The following is a 25494-nucleotide window of genomic DNA, read 5'->3' as shown; positions in this document are numbered from 1 at the left end:
GTCACTATATATATGTATGTATATATATATATATATATATATTTTTTTTTTTTTTGGAATTCATGGTTCTTAGAATCTCTTTTAATAATTATGACAGCACATTCCAGCTGTTACTGAAATTGTTTGTGAGAAAAACATAATATTTGATAAAAGACATATTAAACACATATTAAAAATATACATTTCACACGTGTGGGAAAAAAACAAAATTATAACATTTGTGTGTGTGTGTATATATATATATATATATATATATATATATATATATATATATATATATATATATATTAAAACAAAATTTTATGTTAATACATGTCCTATTTTATATAAATATTCAAATTCATATAAAATATAATGCAAGATCAGATTAAATTACTAAAACAATTACCTTTAAAATCATACATGTGAATATAAAAATATTTAAATTAATAAAAGGTTGGTCTATACCAAAAGCATTGGCAGCCAGGTAGAAACCCTACTAGTGTGACTGTGCAAGCATAAGAAGTTGTTACTGTAGAAATTTTTAAAGTAATTTGATTAAAGCTTATAACACTGATTGCTCTCAGTATGGTACTTGTTAACCTTAAACCGCCCCCTGAACTGGTGAAAAATCTCCTTTGTGGTGTAACTCCTCTGTGCGAGAGGTTATTTAAATAACATTATTTCAACAGAGCAATTCTGCATTCGAAATCTTTAGACTCAAGCACAAGTTTAACTCAAATAGCATATAAACATTCTTGTTAATTAATATTTATGTCATATAATAAAACACTCTCAGGACATTTTCTTATCTAAGACAAACATTTCTTTGTTATTGCATTGAAGGAAGAGGAAATAAGTAGCAGAATGCCGTATTTTTATATTTTTTGCCAAGTTATTATGTCATTGCAACACCTCAAGGGGAGTGTTTAGAGGAATTCAGATTAAATGAATGCACATGCAGACTCTTCAGTCTTTACAGGCTCATTAGACAAAGTGTATCCTCTCAGAGACAGTCTGCATCAAAACATACAAGTTGCCTTTATGTGATGGATTACCTGTTCGTCCCTTGATTATAGGAGCTGTGCCTATAGGCCCTTATTACATACATGTGCATATGTGCTGGTGCGGATTAATGAACAGGTTTGCATAGGCTGCAGCCTAGGGGCCCCACATGTGCAGGGGGCCTCGGATTTGCCTTAATCCGCCCCTGCATATGTGAGCTCTAAATCTTGGAATAGGATCGAAAGCACAAAGTAGGGAATGATGATCCCAAGATGGCATAGATGACGATTACAATGAAACAAAAACAGTGGCTAGACTCGTCGGTGCATGCCCTACTTGTTGTATTTCTGTCATTGCTCTGAGTATTGAGACAACAAACCACACACTCACGATCAAAAACACCAAATGACAACAGCACGGGTAAAGATAGGGGACAGTTTTGGGGAACTACTTTGAAACTACAGTTCTAGAAGTTATAAGCTACTTATAATGTAAAGCAGAGTGACGCTAACCTTGAAAAATTTAGAATAGTTTATAAAACAACTGCTTTATGAATCTCTCCATCAGAGTATTATTTATATATCCTTTGACTTCCAGTATTTTTTTCCCCATACTATGGAAGTCAAAGGCTACCAGCGATTGTTCGTTAATCAACATTCTTTAAAATAGCTTATTTTGAATTAAAAAGAAGAAACAGGTTTGAAACAACTTGAATGTGAGTAAATGATGACAGAATTTTCATTTCTGTATATACAATCTCTTTAGTAGTGTTGCTTGTTTTACGCCCCAGTGCTGGATGGGAAGTTTCAACCATGTTTGACTAGTAGAACAGTTTCAACAAGATTTGAAAAATATTCAATATTTAAAATCTACTTACAATAAAAGAAACATTTTTTGCAACCCTGACCATAAAACTCATCTGTAGTTTATAAATTGCATAAATTGGTGATGTTCCCTTTTGGCCACGTCAATATTTCAGATATACATCAAAGGATATGTATCAGCATTAATATCATCATTTATTGATATCCACATCATACCATATGTGTAAGCACATTACGTAAGTCACAATTAATGTGATGAATCATACTAAAAGAAACTCCTACCAATTTGAAAAGTATACAACATCAGAAGTTGAAAAAGACACATTCTAATGCTTTTTTTCATATCATTATTCCATGCATAGTGGTACCAATGTACCCAGTGAACAGGAAGTGCCAAATTCCCACTCTTTGTCCAACATAGACAAATAACTTTATAGTAGTTTAAAAGCTCATAAAAGGCTTGAAACAATGGCCTGTTCCAGTATTGTGGTGTGTTTGTGTGTGTGTGTATCCATGGATCTGATAGCTATATTACTGAATCCTTGTTAATGATTTACATAAGTTATAAACTAGCCTTACCAGGATGCCAAATGGCACTTTGTACTACAAAACTTGGAAAGACAGTAGACGCATTATTTCCAGAGAAACATTTATGCAAAGCAAGAAAACATTGTCTACCTGTCAAAGATGTCATGATAATTTGAACACATTTACATTCCCACTAAATACATTTCGTGTATCATACAGTATTTAGCCTACTACTGCAAAAGGATGCAAACATACAAAACAAATTAAAGGAACAGCTGGTCAAATGTCATAAGATCTGCCCTCTCCGTCTCTTTTTCTCCTCCTCCAAAGCTGTAAATGCTTTAGTTTAGCCAGTCACAAAAGGCTGTTTACCTGAACTTCCCTCCAATCTGTCACCTGTGTTGACCAGTGTCCTGACCCAGCTGACAGTGTTTACTCAAGCCCGTAGTCTGTCTATTTTCTTTCTCCTCCAGTGTAGCTCTCCAGCACAGGTGCCCAACGGCGATGTGATCTCTTATGAGGTCACATACTTGGGCCACCCAGCAAGAAACACATCACCTGGAAGCGAGCTCTGATGAGCCACATCTGGAGGATCTCCTTCTGAAGAGGCAATTCACTGTGTAATATGCCACTTCTAGCATCGTAAACATTTCCAGGTCTGGTGTTCGGAAATCTTTACTCAAGTTAGAGATCCATTTTAGATCCTAATGAAATTTCTTAAAGTTGGTATGAAATAAAAAATTCACCAGACTTACAGTATGTAGACTTAGGACATGTGCAGGTCTTCAAGATGAATGTTTCCTGGACAGAAGCAACTTCATTATTTGATATTCTAAACATAATTTTTTAAGAAAATATTAGAACATATAAAAACATTTTATGTTTGCCCTCTAATGAAAACTTCAGAGCTTGGATCAAAACTAAGCATTTAAATATAATCTTTCCGAGACATATTATTGCAACATTTTATATTTAAATGCATTTGTAAGTAGTCTGTAATACAGTTATAAATATCTCATTGTTTTTCATTTTCATTTCATCTTACTTTTTGACCAAATGACAACAGCTGCACCAACTTGCATATTTTGGGCAGTGAATAAAATATAGGCATTTTTTTCCTCCTTGAGTGTGAGCACAATATTATCATTATATCATATATATGGGCCATAAAAGCCTGATGTATACAACATTTTACAATAAATAAAACACAAATGCATTTATTTATATATATTTATTTTGACTAAAGGTTAAATATATGTAAAAAAAAAAAAAAAAAAAAAAAAAGTAATTTTTTTCTCTTTCAGACTATTTTTTATAAGACTTTACAGCATTAAAGTGGCATAATTTCTTGTAAGTATCCTAAATAAACACAAACAAACAAAAATAAATAATTAAACACTTTTTAATTTTTGGTCTTGGTGGACATGGTTTTTTTTCACCCCTGTGCTATGATTTCCATAGTTAAAAAATAATTACTATTTTCTATGGCTGATTTTACAGTTTTAATGTGAACACAAAGTCACTGAACTATAGCCTATGTGTTCTGGATAAGTCTAAATAATCTAACATAAATATCCCCACATGATCTACCTGTCTTGTAAATGTAATCAGTTTTAAAAACATGAAACTATGAGGGTGATTTGAAGTGTTTGATATTTCTCTTTCGCCATTTTATAGACATATCATATCAAATAAAACAATATAATATCAATTTATACACAAATATATTGTATGCTTTGTTAATGAATATGATATATCAGTCATCTGCATTATACAAAGAGTTGAGTGTTGTAAATGTATCTGAGGAGTTATTTGTGAGGCGCTACGCCTTTAAGAGTTTCCGAGCGCTTCCTGCGAAACTTTGGGAGGCCGCTGAACTGCTTCACTTTGGATATTGAAGGAAGTGACGAATCCGCAATAGTAGGAGAGAGAGAGTGAGAAAAAAAACTCCAGAGGAGAAAAACAGAAAGTAAGACTGAAGTCAGCGTGAAGCGCACTGTACTGAATGAACGCGAGTCGGCAGAAGCTCCCGAATCAAAGCTCTCTCAATGAGAGGCGCGAGACGAGTGAAACCCCAGATTGATCCGTGTGTGACGCGGCTCTCCTAAATGTTTATTTACCAAACGTGAAAAGTATCTAGACCTGTTTTAAAGTACTTAATGCATGCCTTTGTATATCCAGCCTCCAAAAAATATGAACGAAGTTGTGAAAGTGGAGCAGCTGTGATGTTTTGAGGAGGTCTATGTGAAGAGTCTTGTGGAATGAGTCTCACCGCATCAGCGACTGTTATTCCGGTGGACTGTCCTTCTGAGCTCGCACTTTGAGTTTTAGGATTATCTGGAATGTTTGCGAGGTGGATTTCACCGGGTTCAGTTCGGTTAACTGTTTTGCTTTGGCTGTTCACGGTGTCAGAAACTCTCGGGTCTGCTTCTGAGCTGAAGGTGAGGGTTCGTTTGGCCGATGGACAGATCACAGATGAACTTCTGGAGGCGGACAGTGAGAAAGACTCCATCACTGTGGAGTTTAAACAGGGAGATGGGACTCTTATAACATTTGTGGCCGATTTCAAGCAGGTAAGTTGAAAATTGTGTGGCCAGGATGAATATTTGTGGTCGTTTCATTTGATTGTCACATGGTGTCACAGAAGTGTGTTGCAATATATTTCTTGACTTTCTTGAAAAAAAAAAAAAAATCATATATATATATATAATTTTCATGATTTTTTTTTTTTTTTTACAATTTTACACTTAATCAGTTCTAAGTGTTATTGCATTTCATATAAAGAAACATCTGAAGGACAGATGCACTAATACTTTCAGAATATTTATTCTGCATATAACTGAATTATCTTAAAGCACTCTTAAATGTAAAGTTATGAATGTATTTAGAATTTCACAAAACTTTTGCACTTAGATAATTAGTAGATAGATATTAGATAGTTAACCGGCACTGTATTTTACTTCACCACAAACTTTGCAAACAAAATGTGCAATATAAATTTAGCATATTCTGCATTTTAAAATTATATAAAATGACTTTAAAACTGTCTTAAAATGAAATTAAGAAATCAGAAGTTGTAAATGTGTGTTTTTAATTATTTACTTGGCTGTTACTGTAATCCAAGGCAAAGTACAATGCATTTGATGTATCTTCTCAAAACCGATGTTATTTGGATGATTTCATTTTAGCCCTACTAAATTATTTTTTTTCATTTACTAGATCATCTACAGTAATAAAGCATCATATATTGGTGATTAAACTTTTCATTTGAGAATTGGTTACTTTTCCTTCCTTATACCATTATTATCCGTGTATTTGTGTTAAATCATCCACATTAGCGCTGAACTTCTGACCTGAGGTCAGATTCTTTCACTAGTGATCATACCATCAGAATTAGGATTGGCACTGTCACTGCCCTCATCCGCCTCGGTTCAGTCACGTCAGCAGCCCTCTGCTCTCTCGCGTCCCCTGATCCTGCACAGACATGGTCAGTGTGGGGGGTTGGATCACATTTGGAAAGGCTGGAACTTTTCCTTTCCTCTTTTTATCAGTTCCACTTGCAAGCCTGTCTCTATTCTTCTCACATGTGTTTCTCATCTCGAGTTTCCCCTGTATCTCAGGGATTTATGAAAAGTTGAATTAACGATGACTTCCAGCTGGATTTACTGCATGCTGCACTGCAAAGGCTCTAATGGGAATGTCGGAAGACAAATATTCATTCATTAGAAATATTACTGAACAATGTATGGTTTTGTTGGCATCTCCTTAATCAGGTGCTAAGTGAACCCTGTGGATTTGATCTCCAAAGCTTCTTTTATTATCTTTTCTTCTCATTTCTTTTACTTAAGCATTTGATGATAGATCTGGCACAGCTCTTAATTTATCTTTCGTTTATCAAAGTGAAAGCTGTCTGTGATTTCCTCACATCAGAAAACACTAGTTCTCTGTTACTGTGGAATTTACATGGATGAAATGCCAACCATGGCATATTTTAGACCATATTCAGCAAAGGATTTTTATATATTGTTATTCTATGTTTTTACATGGCATAATTTAAAGGATACATTCAAGAATGAAGAAAGGTTTTCCTCCTTTTTAAGGTTGTATAAGTCCAATACAGTTTACCATCTCTTAATTATATATTCTATAACAAAAGCAGCAGCATGTTGTTTTGTCACCATTCAGTTCCAGTTTCAATGGAAATCAGATGAGATTGGAACATCAGGCATATCTAGAAGGAAAAACGTCAGTGGTTGTTGCAATTATTATTTTTCATTTTTTGCATACATTTACATTTTCAAAGCATACATTTTCATACCATAAAAGAACAGGCTTTATCTTGGTAACAAAATAGCCTTTTTCCAATCTGTGTGGAAAAAGTGTGGGCTGTATGACATTCTTTGACTGTTTGGTCTGCTTCAGCTCTGTTTCAGGGCTGCAGGAATTCCAGCAACCGATCACAATCCAGTGGTGGAACAGATACAATGTGTGATTATGAATCTTTCATCTCTGACTCAAGCTCTTCTCTGAAATTGTTCTGTTGTTTTCTAGTGGTATTGTGTTACTCAGCGCTCTGCCTCTGCCCTTCGGCATCATAGGCAGGGATGAAGATGAATTCATCTCAGCTCACATCCGCTGCCAGCTGAGGAGCAGAGCGGTCTGGGATCCCTATTGGGATATCTGTGACCTGCTTGGACACAGTCCAACCCTCCTCTTTGCTTTGAAATGTTTTCGGCACGTAACTTTTGGGCTAGCTGGAAATTTCATTATATTAGATTCAGTTTTAGGGCAGTCATTTACTGTTGCTCGTGGCAAGACGTGTTGCGTTGGCTCTGGTATGAGAAACTCATCTTAAGTTCAGTGGCATTTTCACATTTCAGTTTGCTGTTTTGTCACTTGTGGGAACTTGTCTGTCTTTTATGCCCAAGTTTTTCAATCAGCATGCAGTGTGTTTGGATGCTGTCCAGGTGTTTGAGCCTGCCCAGTCTAACCTGTTTCAAAATGTCCCACAGGATCATGTGAGATGGATGTGACCTTAACCACTCACCACACAGCCTTTCTCATGAAGCATTATGACACAAATGGGTGTTTAAAAGATTTATGTCAAGATGAATGACAGACTCGGATCACACCCACTGTGTAGACGTTGCTGTTTTACATTACAGTAAATGAACTAAGAAATTGCATGAACGGCCAAATATAAATATTGCATTGCTGAGTGCTGGATTAAAAGGTGATTTGTGTCAGAATGCAGAAATGGCACAATTTGTATTTAAGATCAATTGAGTTTTCACCACGTAAATTAGGCTGCCTGGAATACACAAAACAGTGTGTGTTTTCTTTAACTAGTTTCAGATAAATACAGGTTTAATTTAAATTTTCATGTGCAAGTGTTTTGGCAACAGACAGGCCATCTCTGGCAGTCCCTTGGCTACAAGCTGATGTTTTTATTCAAGGCAGAATAAGACAGATGTTGACCCTTTGAATGCTGGTGATTGCCCCACTGAGAGTTGGCACTCACTATTATGCAAAGTGCTTTTAATTGTTCAAGTCAGTTGATCCAGAGCACATTTGAGCTGTTAGCACGTGAAATATGCTGATTTTTAATCCTTTTCTTAAACTTCCAAACACAGCAGTCCTTTAAGTCAATTTGGTAAAACGCTTGATTGCAGAGAACAGATTGCTTTAAAAAATCCCTGTGTGAACTCAAATGGACTGTCTTCATGTTTCATAAATTGTCACAAGCAAATGGCAGTTTGATTGCTAAATATCGCTTTGTACCTTAACAGCATACAGTCATCGTGGTAGTTTCTTCCTCAGTCACTGGAGTTGTAGAAGGATACACAAATTAAAAATTTTTTTTCAGGTTTTGTATATTTGTAGTAATTGTGCATTGCAATATTTTTTTTTTTGGTTGTTTCTCATATTTTAGTTTTTGTGGCTTAATGCAAGCAATAATCCATATGAACTTCTAGATAAACTTCTAATGGCAAATGTTTCACTGTGGAAAAAATAAGAGAATGTGAGCATTGCAACGGATGTTTTGCCATTCTTATCTCTCTTTTTTTAATCAAAAGGGTTAATCGTATTTCCCAATAATGTTACTGGCCAGCTGCCTTGTGACTTAATTTTATTTACTGGCCAAATCTAGTTTTTATTTGATTGGATTTTGGTGAGTGTGCTTTTGGACCCTGAAGCTATATGAAGAGTATACTACTCATAATTCATTCACTATATAGCCGGAATTAGTTTTCATTGTTAAACATGCTTTATCATTATTAAGGATAAGCCATTTCCTTGAAGCCCCTCCAAAGCGACATGTCATAACAGCCATTGGAGAATAAGTAACCTCTGATCTGTTTGATTCATTGCTTTATGAATCATGCCTTGGGTTACATCAGTTCTCGCTGAGTCCAACTTCCCATTGAAAGACATTTCAGGGTTACATTTTTGTTTCCTTGATGAGGCATATCTTCATGGAAATTAGATGTACTTCCCCTTTTAGATCACAAGAACAGCATGAATCCTCCTTGGTGCGTAATGGGTCTTGTCTTTTCTTCACCCACGCTCTGACGTAGCCCTCCAGGTCTTGTGCAATACCTTTGGCTTGGTATGTGGCATAACGGTTGTAGAGCGGCATCAGATTTAAGATCTTGATTTATTATTGAACACATGTGGCTTTGTACCAAATCAATATGTTTTGTTAGTTATGAGGTGGTTGTGGAAGGAGTTACCAGCCCATAGGAGGTACTGCTGCAATCCTGCCTAGAGCAGATGAGCATATATCGGTGACTGTGAAGCACAATCAGACAGCTGTAACAGGGTAAAGACGTCCCTGCCTTCCTGCAAGAGCTCAGATTAGCCACATGCCAAATGGGAGTCAAAGGCCACATATTGACAGCCCAGTGGAAGCAATGGTCCTCCATTACCATTAGAGCCAAGTGCCTCTATTTTTGCCATGCTGTTTGCTTTTTGTGTATATTCAGAGATAATCTACTTTAAGATTTTACCAAAACAGGTTTTCTTTTATTATATGTTTTTGTTCTTAGGTGTGTAAGACCTCAAATTCCTCTTGTATTTGAGCACAACTCGAGCATTTCACCCACGCTCTGTCTTTTGTCTGAGGTTGCTGTTCATCAGAGTGAAAGGTTAAATGCTGGCATGCACCTTTGTTTTTTCACCAGCCTTCTTAGAAAACCAATTAAACATCTCTGCCGTCACAGAAGGAGCCTTAATCCAGTTAAAGTGAAATTCTAGACAATAGTGATTTTGTAACTTTTTCTTAAAGAAGAACCAATAAACAGTTTGCATACCTGATACTTCTGGATCATGTCTACATGACTTGTTATTTGTTTGTATTAACCTTGAATCTTTCCCCCAGTTATCTTTAACTGCTCTGGTTGTTTGGTTATATGTAAATCATCATAACTGTCGAATCTTTAAAAACGTACCAGTCTGGAATTTTGTTTCACAAGTGAAATTTCAAAGCACGGAGACTTGCATTCTGACTCAGCCTTGATTATTTCAGTCTAGTGACTCAGCTTGAAGAAATAGTTCATCTGAAATGAAAATTGTCACTCTGTACTCATCGTCATGTTGTTTCAAACCTGCCTGACATTTTTTGTTCTGTGGAACATGAAAGATGATATTTTGAAAATGGAATGATGTGACATCTTGCATTTACATACACATATGCATCCTTAGGGTAATTGTGGTGGGAATTTGAAAAGGAACTTTATTCCTTCATCTATGTTTTGAATATGGTAATTGGAGCCCGACTGATATGGATTTTTGGGGGCCGATGCCGATATTAACTCGAAAAGAGCCGATTTATAAGCCGATATTTTGATTTGAAAAATAATCTGGATATTAGACCCATTTCCTATAAACTGCATTTACACAACATTGAATATCAAAATATCTGCCTGTTCTATGTATGTGGGCTGTATAAACCATTTTCCAGAATGGACTATGTTAAAAAAAAAGCCTTAGATTACAGTCTCAATGACTAAACAATTGCACATCAAAAGTATATATTTTTTAATGATCAAAAAACAGTCTGGTTTTAAACATTTAACACTTTTACTTTCCTCCAGTTGAAGCTGGTTTTAACAGTCTGTGTGTTTACTGTAAATAAATTATAATACTAAAGTTAAAGTATTTGCAGAAGTAGTCCCACACTTTGCTGCTACAGCATTCACCTTTTTCAGCCATCTGTAGGCAGAAAGAGAGACGGAGAAAGAATAAGCATGTGTATTAATAATATCACCATGTATCATTACTCATGTCATCATTAGAATTATAATAATAATAAACTGGGATCTCCTACATAGGCAAAAATGAGAAATATATATATATATTTTTTATTTGTCAAGCAATAGGTATTACCTACTTATATTTAACAATATTATTTCAACATTTTCCTGTTATGTCTGTAAAGCTGCTTTGAAACAATATGTAAAAAAAAAAAAAAGCGCTTGTTCAGCTCACATTTATTTACATGTCCCCTCTGGTTTAATCATTTCTGACGCACCTACTGTAGTTACTGTAACTACACTATATTTGCTCTCACAGACACATTCACAACAGACCCGTATATCTTCTCCTCTTCTCTTTGTGCAGTCTGAATCAAAACATCGTCTTGCCTACTATTACCGGAAGATTACGGAATCAATTCGAAGTTGAATGGTTAACGTTAGTGTCATGAACGCACCGCTGTCAATTTTGAGAAGAACCACCTTCAAACAAGTTAATAGCAAGCATTTAAGGGGCCTGCTAAAAAGGAAGCTATTAGCGTTGGAGTAACGTAACCAGCCTGAATTCACCAAATTGTTCTCTGGACCTGAGGGTAGCCTCTTCTTCCTTGCTTCTCTCTTAATTCTCATCAGCAGGACTAGCGCTATCGCTCGCTTCTTACAACGGGACAGATACATGTTTGCTGCTGACCGAAAGGAGGAGGAACAGACTATGAAAGAGCTCCCGCTAAACGTTTTTAAAACTCCGCCTATGCCATAGCGCAGCGCAAATCGCGTTGTATCTGAAGGGCAACGCTGAGCCCAGCGGCAAGCGCCGTGCATACCGCGTACTGTGTGAAAGGCCCAATTACGCGGTCATTATGTGGGAAACACACCGCAATAGAATAAGAATAAGTTAAACGCTAACGCTATAGTTTGACCTCCTATTAACGTTCGCGCTCTTCCACTGATAAACATGGTATTAGCTTTGTGGCTAATCTAATATAGCAATGCATTAGCGGCTGTAAGTGATGTTACAGAATATTTAGAAGTAATAATGATAGGACCGTTAACTAGAACTACCACACAGTTTTTATATACAGGGTATGAACTAAATCTACAATCATTTCACATGACGAACGACAGACTCACCGTCAAAACAGTTGATCGCTTTCTTCTGTAGTGGACTTCTGGCGCTGTTGTTAACTCTGGAGCTGCAGAGCTCCCTCTGGTGGGCACACTATGCAACACTCATAACATGAGTGAAGCATGAGACTCTGTTTCTCATGTTTCATCGGCCGTTATAAATGCTGATGCCGATTTAAATGCAATTAGCTTATATCGGCCGATAATATCGGTCGGGCTCTAATGGTAATGCAGATTTGAATAATGCATGTAACGTAGAATTTTTAAATCTCATGCTATATTTAATGCACATCTTGTCTGTAAAGCCGGTTCTGTAATCAAGGAAAAATCTCCATCACCTGCACGTTTTCACATGGAGGAGCCTTAACTATACAGAGCCAATGTTCACTGACTAGCTGCGCAAAATATGAATGAACAACGGCTCTCTGTAGTTAAGGCTGCTCCATGTGAAAGCGTGTTGGTGATGGAGATTTACTGCTGATTACAGAACCGGCTTTACTGACAAGATGCACATTAAATATTGCATGCGATTTATAGTGCAGCCCTTGTGTATTTGTTGTGCAGTACAAAGTTTTTTGATGACAGAGTGCATTATATTGCAAACAGAAATTTTAAGCAATTCTGCATAAGGCCTGGTCCACACCGGACGTCGAAGCGGAGCGGAACGGAGGCCGCTTCCTTTCGGCGCCCATGTTAACCTATGGTGTCGTTCACACCAGACGCGGAGGCCGGACGAGCGATCCGCGTCAATTCCAGCAGGAAGTCACACCAAGAAATCAAAATATAAGCAATTTTCAAATTAAAATACCGCTAGTGACAAATGCGATCATATTTGTGTATCTAAACAGACTAGAAAGACACACACACGCACGCACATGGTTAACTTCATAACTTCTTGGTTACAGAAACATGGTGTATTCATTTTATGAGGTTATTTACTTACCCATGATGTGCTCTGAATAAACAACAACTGAGCAGAAGCGCTTGTCGACCGCTGCGGAGAATACGCGTCTGGTGTGAACAGGCAGGCGCCGGACCCCCTGTGATTTTTCCGTTCCGCGCCGCTTCCGCGTCGCTTCGACGTCCGGTGTGAACCAGGCCTAAGACCTCTTAGACATTATTCATGCCATTTGTTACAGTTGCAGCACTTGCAAACATAAAACAAACATCTTTAATGTGGAACAACAAAGAGCATTTAATTGACATGGTTTTTATTTCATTCATCAATAGCCGCATTTCCACTGTGGGGCCAGTGCGAGCCAGGGCTTAAACGGGCCGGGCGGGGCTCATAGCCTCGGACCAGTAGCACCGAGGCCAGAATAGCGAAAGGTTTCCACTGTCGAGCCTGAATCTCTGCTGCTAAAACACTAAAACACACCCTTAACACGCTTTTCAGGAACAACGTCACGCAACCCCATCATTTCACCAACAAAGAGAAGTTATCAGAAAACGAACAAGAAATAAATCACTGGAACATGCGCGATCACACACAAACAAGATAAAAGCGGCTGTTTGTTTGCATGCTTTGTTAAATATTCACATTCAAAAGCATCGATGTTTTAGCCTACTATAGAATAAATGATACATTGATCATAAGGAATTAATTTATCAGGACTCAAAATTAATCACACAGAAATAAATGTATTTATATTTATTTATTTTTAACGCTTATGAAAATAGCCAGCTTATTCAGTCAAGTCTTTCTGTTTATTTGTAGCCACAGTTGCCTATACGTCACATTTAGAATGAATGAAAATCTCTCTATTTTTATAAAAGCTCCCGAACATAAAACATTATTATATTTTTATGATAGGCAACGTGGAGCTAAACTCTCGAGACGAGACTTATGACAGATAATATAAGTTACTAAATAAATACACGATTGTGATAGAGAATAAGAAGCTGACGTCTGATTTCTTCAAGCAGTCATATTTTCCATGTTTACTGTGGTAACATGTTTAGCTTGCATAGTCTTTTACATCACTTAAAATATTTCTTCCTTGTATAGTGATTAGAATCCACATTGGATCGGATCGCGTTATTTCAAACACTCGCTGCTGACTGAAAGTGAGTTTTGAGCAACTTATTCAAAAAAGTTTTTAATGCTGGTTTTATAGCTGTTAGCTTTCTGAAATGTTCCGCAGTGCAGACGCTCTCTATTTTTATAAAAGCTCCCAAACAAAAATCATTAGATGACATATGCTACGCGGAGCTAAACTCTCGAGAGGAGACTTATGACAGATAAAATGTTACTAAATAAATTCACGATTGTGATAGAGAATAAGAAGCTGACGTCTTATTTCTCCTGGTTGCATTTACCATGTTTACTATGGTAACGTTAATGTTTAGCGTGCACAGTCTTTTACATCACTTATAAATATTTCTGCCTTGTTAAGTGATTATAATCCACATCGGATCAAGTTATTTCAAACACTCGCTGCTGACTAAGAGTGAGTTTTGAGCTCAACTTATTTTAAAAAGTCTTTAATGCTGGTGTTAAAGCTGTTATCTTTATGAAATGATCTGCAGTGCTGAGCTCTCCAGACACGGAGAAAAGACGTTTAAGAGACGCAAAGAAACATAAAGTTGGAAGGCTAGTCTTACATAAACTACCACAAACTCAGATCCAAGCAACAGTCGCTTGGATGCAAGTTAAAAAACTTTAGCACAAAATAAAGCAATATTCCTAAGGAAGGCTTGTATGCCTGTTGTGTGAACTTGGTTAGTTACATTAACAGTCAAAAGTTTGGAATAATGATTAAAATGAAATGATTAAAATAACCCAATTCAAAAGTTAAAGTGAACTAAGTCCTTAAAGGGTTAGTTCACCCAAATATTAAAATTATGTCATTAATTACTCACCCTCATGTCGTTCCAAACCCGTAAGACCTCCGTTCATCTTCGGAACACAGTTTAAGATATTTTAGATTTAGTCCGAGAGCTCTCAGTCCCTCCATTGAAAGTGTGTGTACGGTATACTGTCCATGTCCAGAAGGGTAAGAAAAACATCATCAAAGTAATCCATGTGACATCAGAGGGTCAGTTAGAATTTGCTGAAGCATCAAAAATACATTTTGGTCCAAAAATAACAAAAATTACGACTTCATTTGGCAATGTCTTCTTTTCCGGGTCTGTTGTGAGGGCGTTAATGACGCTGCTGACGTATGATGCTGCTGACGTGTTTTCTGGTGCACCAAATAACAAAGATAACACGTCAGCAGCGTCATACGTCAGCAGCTTCACTGCAGTGTTGTGAACGCGCTCACAACATACCCGGAAGAGAAGACAATGCTGAATAAAGTCGTAATTTTTGTTATTTTTGGACCAAAATGTATTTTCGATGCTAACCCTTTAATACGGGTTTGGAACGACATGAGGGTGAGTCATTAATGACATAATTTTAATATTTGGGTGAACTAACCCTTTAATACTGTTACCTGGATGATCCACGACTGTTTTTCTGTTTTGTGATGGTTGTTCACGTGTCCCTTGTTTGTTCTGAACAGTTAAACTGAGCTCTGTCCTTCAGAAAAATCTTTAATGTCCTGCAGATTCTTCAGTTTTCCAGCACCTTTTGCATATTTTAACCCTTTCCAGCAATGACTGTATGATTTTGACATCCCTCTTTTTAACACTTGACAATTGGAATGAGAGACTCAAACACAACTATTAAAAAAGATTCAAACATTCAGTGATGCTCCAGAAGGAAACACAATGCATTAAGAGCCGGGGGTGAAAACTTTTGGATGAAACTGGATGAAGATGTCCAAACTTTTCTTATTTTGTTGAAATATCATTTTATTTCCATTTAGTACTGCCCTTCGGAAGCAATAGAAGATACTTGCATGTTTCCTGGAACACAAATTAAATATAATTCACCTTGATCTTAAAATTCCAAAAGTTTTCACCCCCAGCTCTTAATGCATGGTGTTTCCTTCTGGATGATCAATGAATGTTTGAACCTTTTTTAATAGTCGTGTTTGAGTCCCTCAATTGTCCTCCATGTGAAAAGATGGATCTCAAAATCATACAATCACTGATGGAAAGGGTTCAAATATGCAAAAGATGCTGGAAAGCTGAAGAATATGCAGGAACTGAGGATTTTTCTGAAGAACAGAGCTAAGGTATAAAACCAGCAACAAGGGACTCATGAACAACTATCAAAAAAAAAAAAAAAACAGTCTTAGATCATCCAGGTAACTGCACACAGCATTAAGAACCAAGGGTTCACTAACTTTTGAATGGGGTTATTTGAATAAATTCAGCTTTTTTTGTTTTTTGTTTTTGTCTTGTGGACTATATGTAAGCATCGTTTATATAAAATATATTACTCAGGACAGTACTACATAAAAAATAACACGCATTAAATATGATCTCTGTTATTTTGTTAAAATTATTAACATTTTCAAAGATTCTGCAAGGGGTTCCCAAAATTTCTACAAATAAATGCTGTACTCTGATATAAAAGTATATCAGTTTGGGAAAAAAAGATTAAGCATCAAAAAGCAGTTCCCAGCACTAAATTAGCATATTCAAAATTATTTCTGAAGGCTCATGTGGCACTGAAGACTGAAGTAACGGCTGCGGAAAAATCCAGCTTTACCAAATTAAAAATAATTATTAATATTATTTTTATGTAGAAACAATTATTTAAATTGTAGTATTAAAAAAAATATATATTATTTTTACAGTGTTTTTGATCAAATAAATGCAGTACTGGTCAGTAAAAGAGACCTGATTTTCCAACCTTACAATGCAAGTCAAAGGGATCCAGTGATGTTTTGGAATCCACTGACTTTAATTGCATGGATATATCTTTGGTGCTGCCAACCTTTCATCTAGGACTTTATTGTTCCTGATAATAAATCAATATTTCATATCTATTTTATGGCATAAGCAATATTTGGAACTGTCAGTAAAAGCAGTGCCAAGCTTTGTGACAGTGCCACTGTCAGACATCAAGAAACGTCCAAACAGACAGGACCAGGAGCTGAAGCAAATGTTTACTTTGACTTAGGAGATGGCATATATTTTTTCAGGACTGTCAAAATAAACTTTTCAACACAAGATTTATGTTTCGTCTCTAATCTGGGCATTTGGTGGACCTGCTCAAGGTGGGTAAACGAATGAAAAACTGAGCTGAGGATCAAGCTGATTGAAGTATTTACTCGCTAACCTGGCTAAAACATGTTTTTGCATGGAGGGGGCCAAACAGAGAATTGTAACAAGCTATACGAAAGCGATACTTACCACAGATATGGAAAGGGGACATTGCCAAGCAATGAAGATAAAAGAGAGTTGTAAAGAGAAATCATTGATTGAGCTACTGATATCAGGTTGTCACGCGTCAGCAGATGTGAGTGGTCTACCTGTGCGGTGTGAGTTTGCAGGGTTTCTCCCTGATGTCATCAAGGTATTTGCAAAGCAGTGCGGCCAACACTTCCCTGTAATTAAACTGAGTGCCTAGAGCAGTTCCCTCACCAACGCCCCCTTCTCAGACCAAACCGGCTGGGAGGTCTTTCTACTGCCGGAGCTTAAAATAACAATGACCTGCTCACTCCCCCCCTCTTGTGTTTGCTGATTGTTCTGTCACCCATGCGGTAATTCCACAAGGTCTGCCTCCTGCGTCAGTCTAATTACCTTCCTGCTGATTCCTCCTCGAAAGAGATTCCATGCAGAACAGTTCTTCATTAGCACTATAGTTTTGAGTTACATTGAGTTAGTCTGTTATTTCATGGACGGATTCAGAGATTTTGGTCTGTGTATTTGCTACATTTTCATTTTCTATTATTATCAAAGTTGATAATAACCTTTTTCTGTTATTATGTTGAAACTGTCTTTGATGGTTAATATTTAACAATATAGAAATAGAAACAATAGCATTTATTTGAAGTGGAAACATATATAAGTTTGTAACATTATAAATGTATTTACTGTCAGTTTTCAGTTTTCACAATGCAATAATGCATTCTTGCTCTGATAAAATAAAAATAAATTCTGACTACAGATGTTTTCATATTTATTTGTCAATTTATAAAGTGCTTTATATATATATATATATATATATATATATATATATATATATATATATATATATATATATATATATATATATACACAGAGGTGGGTAGTAACGAGTTACATTTACTTCGTTACATTTACTTGAGTAATTTTTTGGGGTAACTAATACTTTTCGGAGTATATTTAAAGATGGGTAGGGCCTACTTTATACTCTTACTTGAGTAAATTTTTGGGGAAAAATCTGTACTTTTACTTCGTTACTGTGGGCGACGCTCCTCTCGTTACTTTATCTTAATGCAATAAATGTTATAAATGCTTCAGTTTATTCCAAACGCGCCGTCTACTTTTCTCTGGGTAATGAGCGATGCCCATTCGCGAATGATTCATTTTGAGTCAATTCTGTTCAAAGGCTTGATCAAACCAATTGGCAAACGAGTGAATTGGTTCATGAATCAGTTTGAATGAGTCGTTCAGTTCACTGCCGCACGCGCTGAGCATCTGAAGTGATTCACTCAGAGTTGTAACGTTTAACATCAGCAGCGTTGAAAACGTGGCTGGAACTGCACTGAATTGAAAGCAAATCTGCAAAGGCTATTATTTGCTTGCGATGGAGATCCTTATTAGATGAACACCGCGTGTGCTGTCTACTGTTTAACAGGTAATAACTTGGGCTACATTCGATTACAGTACACGATACCACTGTGACATTAGTTTGTTGTACGTGTGTGGCTTATAACAGAGGGGAGTCAAGAGATAGATGTGTTTTTACAGCACTGCGCATTATAACAAATCACACATGATTCTTTTGAGCTGATTAAAGCATTGGCCAATCAGAGGCGTTCCGATGAGTCATCGCTAAAATGCCGGTGCTTCCTTCACTCGCTCACTGACTGAATACCTATTTCTGGCGAATTCTCTCGTCAGAAACAACAAAGTGCAGATGTGTGTACGAATCTATAAATAAGATATTGATTTCACAGTGTTAACAGTTTCAGTGATTTTAATGGGAGTTTCTGAGAGTGATTGAAATCTAGACTGTCAGTGAAAATGATCTTTAATAATGTAAATGTTATTTGCTCTCTTTCTGAACAATGAAAGATTAGTAGCAATATTTATATCACATTAACTTTCAATGTTAAATTCACATTTAATATAAAGTCAGTCGTATTAAAAATATGTTATGGCATGACACCTATATCTGTTACTTAAGTAAACAGACAGGTTTTTATAATAAATTACATAAATTGGAGTAAAGGCTGATGAAATATATAAATTTATACACGCACACATACATTACATACATTTTAGTGAAGTGACATTCAGCCAAGTATGGTGACCCATACTCAGAATTTGTGCTCTGCATTTAACCCATCCGAAATGCACACACACAGAGCAGTGAACACACACACACACACTGTGAGCACACACCCGGAGCAGTGGGCAGCCATTTATGCTGCGGCGCCCGGGGAGCAGTTGGGGGTTCGATGCCTTGCTCAAGGGCACCTAAGTCGTGGTATTGAAGGTGGAGAGAGAACTGTACATGCACTCCCCCCACCCACAATTCCTGCCGGCCTGGGACTCGAACTCACAACCTTTCGATTGGGAGTCCGACTCTCTAACCATTAGGCCACGACTTCCCATGTATAGATATATTTATCTATATATCTAAATAAAAATAGGCTCAGTATATATGACCCAAAGTAACTAGTAACTAACTACTTGAGTAGATTTTTTCCCGATACTCTTTTACTCTTACTCAAGTAACTATTCAAGACTAGTAAAAGACTACTTTTACTTTTACTTGAGTAAATATTTCTAGAAGTACTTTTACTTGAGTACAGTTTTTGGGTACTCTACCCACCTCTGTATGTATATGTATATATGTATATGTATAAAATCATTATTAATATCATTATTATTATTTTTTTTTTAACTAATATATTGATAATGTCAGTATTTTATTTTTAAATAGCATTCCTAGTCTTCCATAGAAAAGCAGGACATTTGTTTTGTACAAAAAACAAGTTTGTACAAGAAAAACAGACATGTTGAATTTGGACTGGATAGCAATCACAAAGTGTGTCTGCGGAATTGAATTTACATTCTGAGGGGAAACTTTACATATAAGATCATTGTCATTCAAATAGAATGTTAGAGGAGGTGAATGATTCTTGGCTGTCTGTGTGGAACAGGCTCATTGAGACTGCAGCTCCATGAGTTTGGGGGTTGACCAACTCTGGAAACCTGATGGAAGATTCTAGAAAGAGAATGAGTTGAGAGCTCCAGAGCAAACAAAGACAGCTTGGGCTTGTTTATTTTGATTGTCTGAGAAAACCTCCTGAAAGCTTCCTCCCTTCTGTCGGCTCAGTGTTCGAGGCCTTACTGTGAAAAACAAGAGGACGAGGAGGGAGTGAGGAGAATGTGTGTGTCTTCTGCTGGCAGAGTCATGGGGATGCCAGAGCAAAGAGAAACTGATGAATGGTTAGACAGGTCTGCGGCCTTGCTCTCCACTCTGGGGTTTCCCATAATGCCTTTACATGGAAGTCTTTAAAGGCATGGGGCACTGCCAGATATCTGGTCTGGTTGCTAACAGCAACTTAATGATGATGCTGAAATATACAGTGTCTCTCTGTTTTGGGCTGGAACACTATAAAATCTTCTAATGAGGCGAGTAAACTGTAAACTTGAAGGTCAACGGCTGACTTTCAAATGCTAAAAAGCAAGAATTTAGGAACCAAAACAAATAAAATTGATTGGTATTTGATGTCATAAAAGTCAACGACATCAGTATTTGTAGTTTTGATATAACCTATTCTATAGATTTTTTAAATGTTTTTGAAAAGTCTCTTTTTTTTTGCTCACAAATGTTGCATTTGTTTAGTAAAATGTTTATTTTCACCAGCCATTACTCATTTATATGTATATATATATATATATATATATATATATATATATATATACACACACACACAAACCCGATTCCAAAAAAGTTGGGACACTGTACAAATTGTGAATAAAAACAGAATGCAATGACGTGGAAGTTTCAATTTCAATATTTTATTCAGAATACAACATAGATGACATATCAAATGTTTAAACTTAGAAAATGTATCATTTTAAGGGAAAAATAAGTTGATTTTACATTTCATGGCATCGACACATCTCAAAAAAGTTGGGACAAGGTCATGTTTACCACTGTGTGACATCTCCTCTTCTTTTTATAACAGTCTGCAAACGTCTGGGGACTGAGGAGACAAGTTGCTCAAGTTTAGGATTAGGAATGTTGTCCCATTCTTGTCTAATAAAGGCTTCTAGTTGCTCAACTGTCTTAAGTCTTCTTTGTCGCATCTTCCTCTTTATGATGCACCAATTGTTTTCTATGGGTGAAAGATCTGGACTGCACTGGACTGTTGTCCTTGTCCTGTTTAGTCCCGATAAAATGGCATCCCAGTTTTCCAAAAAGAACTTAAAATTTTGATTAGTCTGACCACAGAACAGTTTTCCACTTTGCCACAGTCCATTTTAAATGAGCCTAAGCCCAGAGAAAACGCCTGCTCTTCTGGATCATGTTTAGATGTGGCTTCTTTTTTGACTTATAGAGTTTTAGCCAGCAACGGCGATTGGCACGGTGGATTGTGTTCACCAACAATGTTTTCTAGAAGTATTCCTGAGCCCATGTTATTATTTACATTACAAAAGCATTCCTGTATGTGATGCAGTGCTGTCTAAGAGCCGAAGATCACAGGCATCCAGTATGGTGTTCCGACCTTGACCCTTACGCACAGATATTGTTCCAGATTCTCTGAATCTTTGGATGATATTATGCAGTGTAGACGATGATAACTTCAAAGTCTTTGCAATTTTTCTCTGAGAAACTCCTTTCTGATATTGCTCCACTATTTTTCGCCGCAGCATTGGAGGAATTGGTGATCCTCTGCCCATCTTGACTTCTGAGGGACACTGCCACTCTGAAAGGCTCTTTTTATACCCAATCATGTTACCAATTGACCTACTGTAATAAGTTGCAGTCCTCCAGCTGTTCCTTAAATGTACATTTAACTTTTCCGGCCTCTTATTGCTACCTGTACCATCTTTTTTTGGAATGTGTAGCTCTCATGAAATCCAAAATGAGCCAATATTTAGCATGACATCTCAAAATGTGTCACTTTCAAAATTTGATATGTTATCTATATTCTATTGTGAGTAAAATATACGTTTATGAGATATGTAAATTATTCCATTCCATATTTCCATATTCCAAGGAAATTAATTATTTTCTTTAGTTATTATTCAGCAAGCAAGCAATTTATCAAAAGTGACAGTCTAGACTTATGTATTATAATTCTATTTAATGTTTTTCATCAAAGAATCCTGAGGAAAAAACGCATGACAGTTGCCACAACAATATTAAGCAGCAAAGACTGTTTTCAAATCACAATTTAAATCACAATATACCCCTTTCAATATCATGACACTGTAGTAAAAGCTGCTGAAAATTCAGCTTTGTTATCACTGGAATAAATCTTAATAATTTTAGTACTGCTTTTACTGTATTTTGATTCAAATGAAAGCATCTTTCAAAAACAAACTTTTGACCGCTCGTGTATTTATTAAGGAGTGGTGCAAATGAAAGGATGATTGATTGTTTTTCTTAGGATGTGAAGATCTTCCGGGCGCTGATCCTTGGGGAACTGGAGAGAGGGCAGAGCCAGTACCAGGCGCTCTGCTTCATCACACGGCTCAACCACAATGAGATCATCCCCAGTGAGTCCATGGCCAGACTGCGACAGGTCAGTCCATTGCTCCCAGCCTCCCTCGGTGGCTGATGACAGGGCAGGGAGAAGTCAATGGGGTGAAAACAAGATGTTGGGTGTTAGAGTTGAGCTCATGAGTTAACTGTGTCGAGTAGGAGTGTGATGTTTTCAATGGGAGATGTCAGAGGAACAAGGCTGTAAAAGGCCTTTGATGAGTAGTTCCTGGGAGGGCGGCCAAGGTCTTAGATTAGTAAAAGGTGTGAGAAACATCTAGCTTTAAAGAACGACAGGACTAATACTAAAATCTTTCTTTTTGTTTAACAGAAAAATCCCCATGCCATCCGCACAGCAGAAGAAAAAAGAAACACGGAGATGCTGAGCATGAACGTAGCAGTCAATTTGACACGGATGTGGCAGCTGAGCACCCACATCCACAACATGTGCAACGTCGCCCAGGAGGCTGTGTACACGCGTGAGGCTGATGTCAGACACTGGCTGGACAGAGGTGTGTCCCTTAATTACATTCTACCAAACCCACTTACATAGAGCACTTCACATCTAAACCCTCTATAGAAGGGGTGTAAAGATATTCAAACTGAACCGAAAAACCACAATACACCACCCATGGTACATACCGCAGTACTTTCATGGTGTACCATAATACTCTCAAACTGTGAGTTTTTAGAGTTTAGTTGCCATGTTTCACTGTGGGATTTCAGGTGTTGTGCATAATTCTACACATTCCCGCAGGTTGCGCAATTATTTATTATCATTATTATTATTAAGTTAAAACTAAATCCGGTATTCTTTAGCATTGGTGGTGCCAAGCCATGAACCCTGCCCCCACAGCAAACAGAACCAAACCAGGCTCCAAAACCATGATATGAACTGAACCATTGCTGATGTATGAAATAATAATGAAACCGTGATTAAATTCTATATTTTTGCAAAGTTTTGTTGCCAAGAAAGGATGAAACAAATATAATATAAATATAAATGTCTATAAATATAATGTTTGTTTGAATTTTCTAATGCCTCACTGACATAGATTGAAGCTCGATGATCAATTACTAAAATTATTTTCCCAATTCTTCAGGCGTGGAGGGCTCTATGTTCAAACCTCAAGCAGTGGAGGAGCCAGGCCTGCAGAGCTGCGGGACAGTGAAGGACCTGTGGCAGCCCTGCTTGTGTAGTTACAACCTCAGACTGGAATGGTACCCCTGCCTGCTGAAGTACTGCCGCAACAGAGACGTCTCCGGCAGGGGCAGCCCATATAAATGCGGCATCAAGAGCTGCAGCAAAGGCTACAAGTTTACTTACTACATACCCCATAAACAGCTGTGCCTATGGGAGGAAGAGACCTAGATCCACATATGCTCCTGCAAAAACATATTTAATGTGACCTTCACCACAGGTTTCATTCACCTTCAAGCCTTCAGACTCGTGCCTTCTGCACAAAGCAGAAATGATGCTGGATGGGTGTTGATGGAGCGTCAATTGAGCAGCGCTAATGCTCTCATTTGGTTTCTCCAGAGCAGTTGCCCAAATCTTTAAGCTAGTCAGTAGTTTTAACTCTTCTTACTCTTACCAGCACTGTTGGAATGAGTATCTTTTGAGTCTTAAGACCCAGGTGAGTTTGGGACGAGCAACCTGTGATTTAGTCAGTATATAACAAGATGTGATCTTAAAATTAGCTGGATCTCGTCAGGTTGCCAATTTTACTGAAACTGGTATTATTTATTTTGCTGTGGGAAATGATTTAAGACACTTAAGCACAGTGTGCATGTTCAGAGAAAATGCCCTTTTGTCTCTTAGTTTATTCGTTTTATTTCAAGTTCTATATTTTGACTGTTAGATTCAAAGCACTGTATTAAGTTCATGGTGGACGTACGCATACTTTGATTAATATTGGTACAGACATAAAAAGCTATTAATTGAGTCATTCAACATTCAGTTCAGACAGATTCAATCATGTTAGTTATTACACCTCAACTCTTAATGCTGGGATTCTTTGTGAGTGTATGTGTTTTCATTTACATAAGGATGAACTCGTCTTTATTCCATTGCACAACAGTATAATTTAAGGAGCAGCTGGATCAATATTATTAACTCCTAGTTTGAAGTATGAACTCTCATTAGTTGGGAACAGGCAGCACTGCAAATGTGGCATGAGGAAACTAAAGTAAGTGTTTGTTCTGGTAAAACAGCGAGATGGTAAATCATACAGAGAAAGGCATCAGGCTGATGAAATCATGTTTAGATTGTCACTACTATGGATCCAACACTGCCATCTCCTGGTTATGTAGCATCACTGTCACTCAGGCTCCTCCTATCAGTATGACCTCAGAACATCAGCAGAGCTGTGGAACCATCACAAATACGGATTCACATCCTTTTGTGTGGTATCAAATGTCCGAGAGGAAATCACTTTCATTCAACAGGACCAAATCCACAGACTGAGCACTATCATGAAGAATAGAAACTGTATTATTGTTCCACATTTCACTACATTCGCCTTCAACTCACGACTCACCTCTCTTACTATACAAATGTTCATGTTTAACAAGCCACAGTTGACTTGATTGTAGTTTATGGTACTAAAATGTTTATGCTGATTTATTTAATTTTTTTATTTCGTTTTTTGTTTGAAAGTGATTAAGTGTTATGTTGAATGTGTTTGATATTACACCTCTCCTATCAACAGCCATTAAGTGCCTTGGTGATTCAGTGTTTACTGATTCTTTTTAAGGATAAAGCTGTTAAGAATAGAGTATCAAAGCTATTTTCTTATGAAAATGAATATGAGCATAATATGAAGTAATTTTAAATAAAAGCTTCAGCAAAGTGTCTTTTATAAAAGTGTCTCCTTTTTAACTGTTAGAAATTTGTTTTTTAATGTGTGTGCGGAGCTGCAAAATTCTGTTTTGGTGTCAAACCACCTATATGTTTGGTGTCAAACTTTAAGCATTATATAATGTTTTTTATATATATATATATATATAT

The 25494-nt window shown here is 36.9% G+C and overlaps 1 protein-coding gene across 1 annotated transcript; it reads left to right on the top strand.

Moving 5' to 3' along the window:
* Window positions 1–4196: 4196 nt before the first annotated feature.
* On the top strand, window positions 4197–25443 carry LOC132122764 (out at first protein homolog). The gene is made up of 4 exons (XM_059533146.1): window positions 4197–4909; window positions 22393–22527; window positions 22816–22996; window positions 23588–25443. The coding sequence occupies exons 1-4, from the start codon at window positions 4679–4681 to the stop codon at window positions 23854–23856; spliced, it is 816 nt and encodes a 271-aa protein (XP_059389129.1). The 5' UTR covers window positions 4197–4678; the 3' UTR covers window positions 23857–25443.
* The last annotated feature ends 51 nt before the right edge of the window (window positions 25444–25494 follow it).

The sequence above is a fragment of the Carassius carassius genome, chromosome 41 (genome assembly GCF_963082965.1).
Source record: "Carassius carassius chromosome 41, fCarCar2.1, whole genome shotgun sequence".
In the NCBI taxonomy this organism is placed as follows: domain Eukaryota; kingdom Metazoa; phylum Chordata; class Actinopteri; order Cypriniformes; family Cyprinidae; genus Carassius; species Carassius carassius.
The sequence above is the reverse complement of the archived record's forward strand: the minus strand, read 5'-3'. Positions and strand labels throughout refer to the sequence as shown.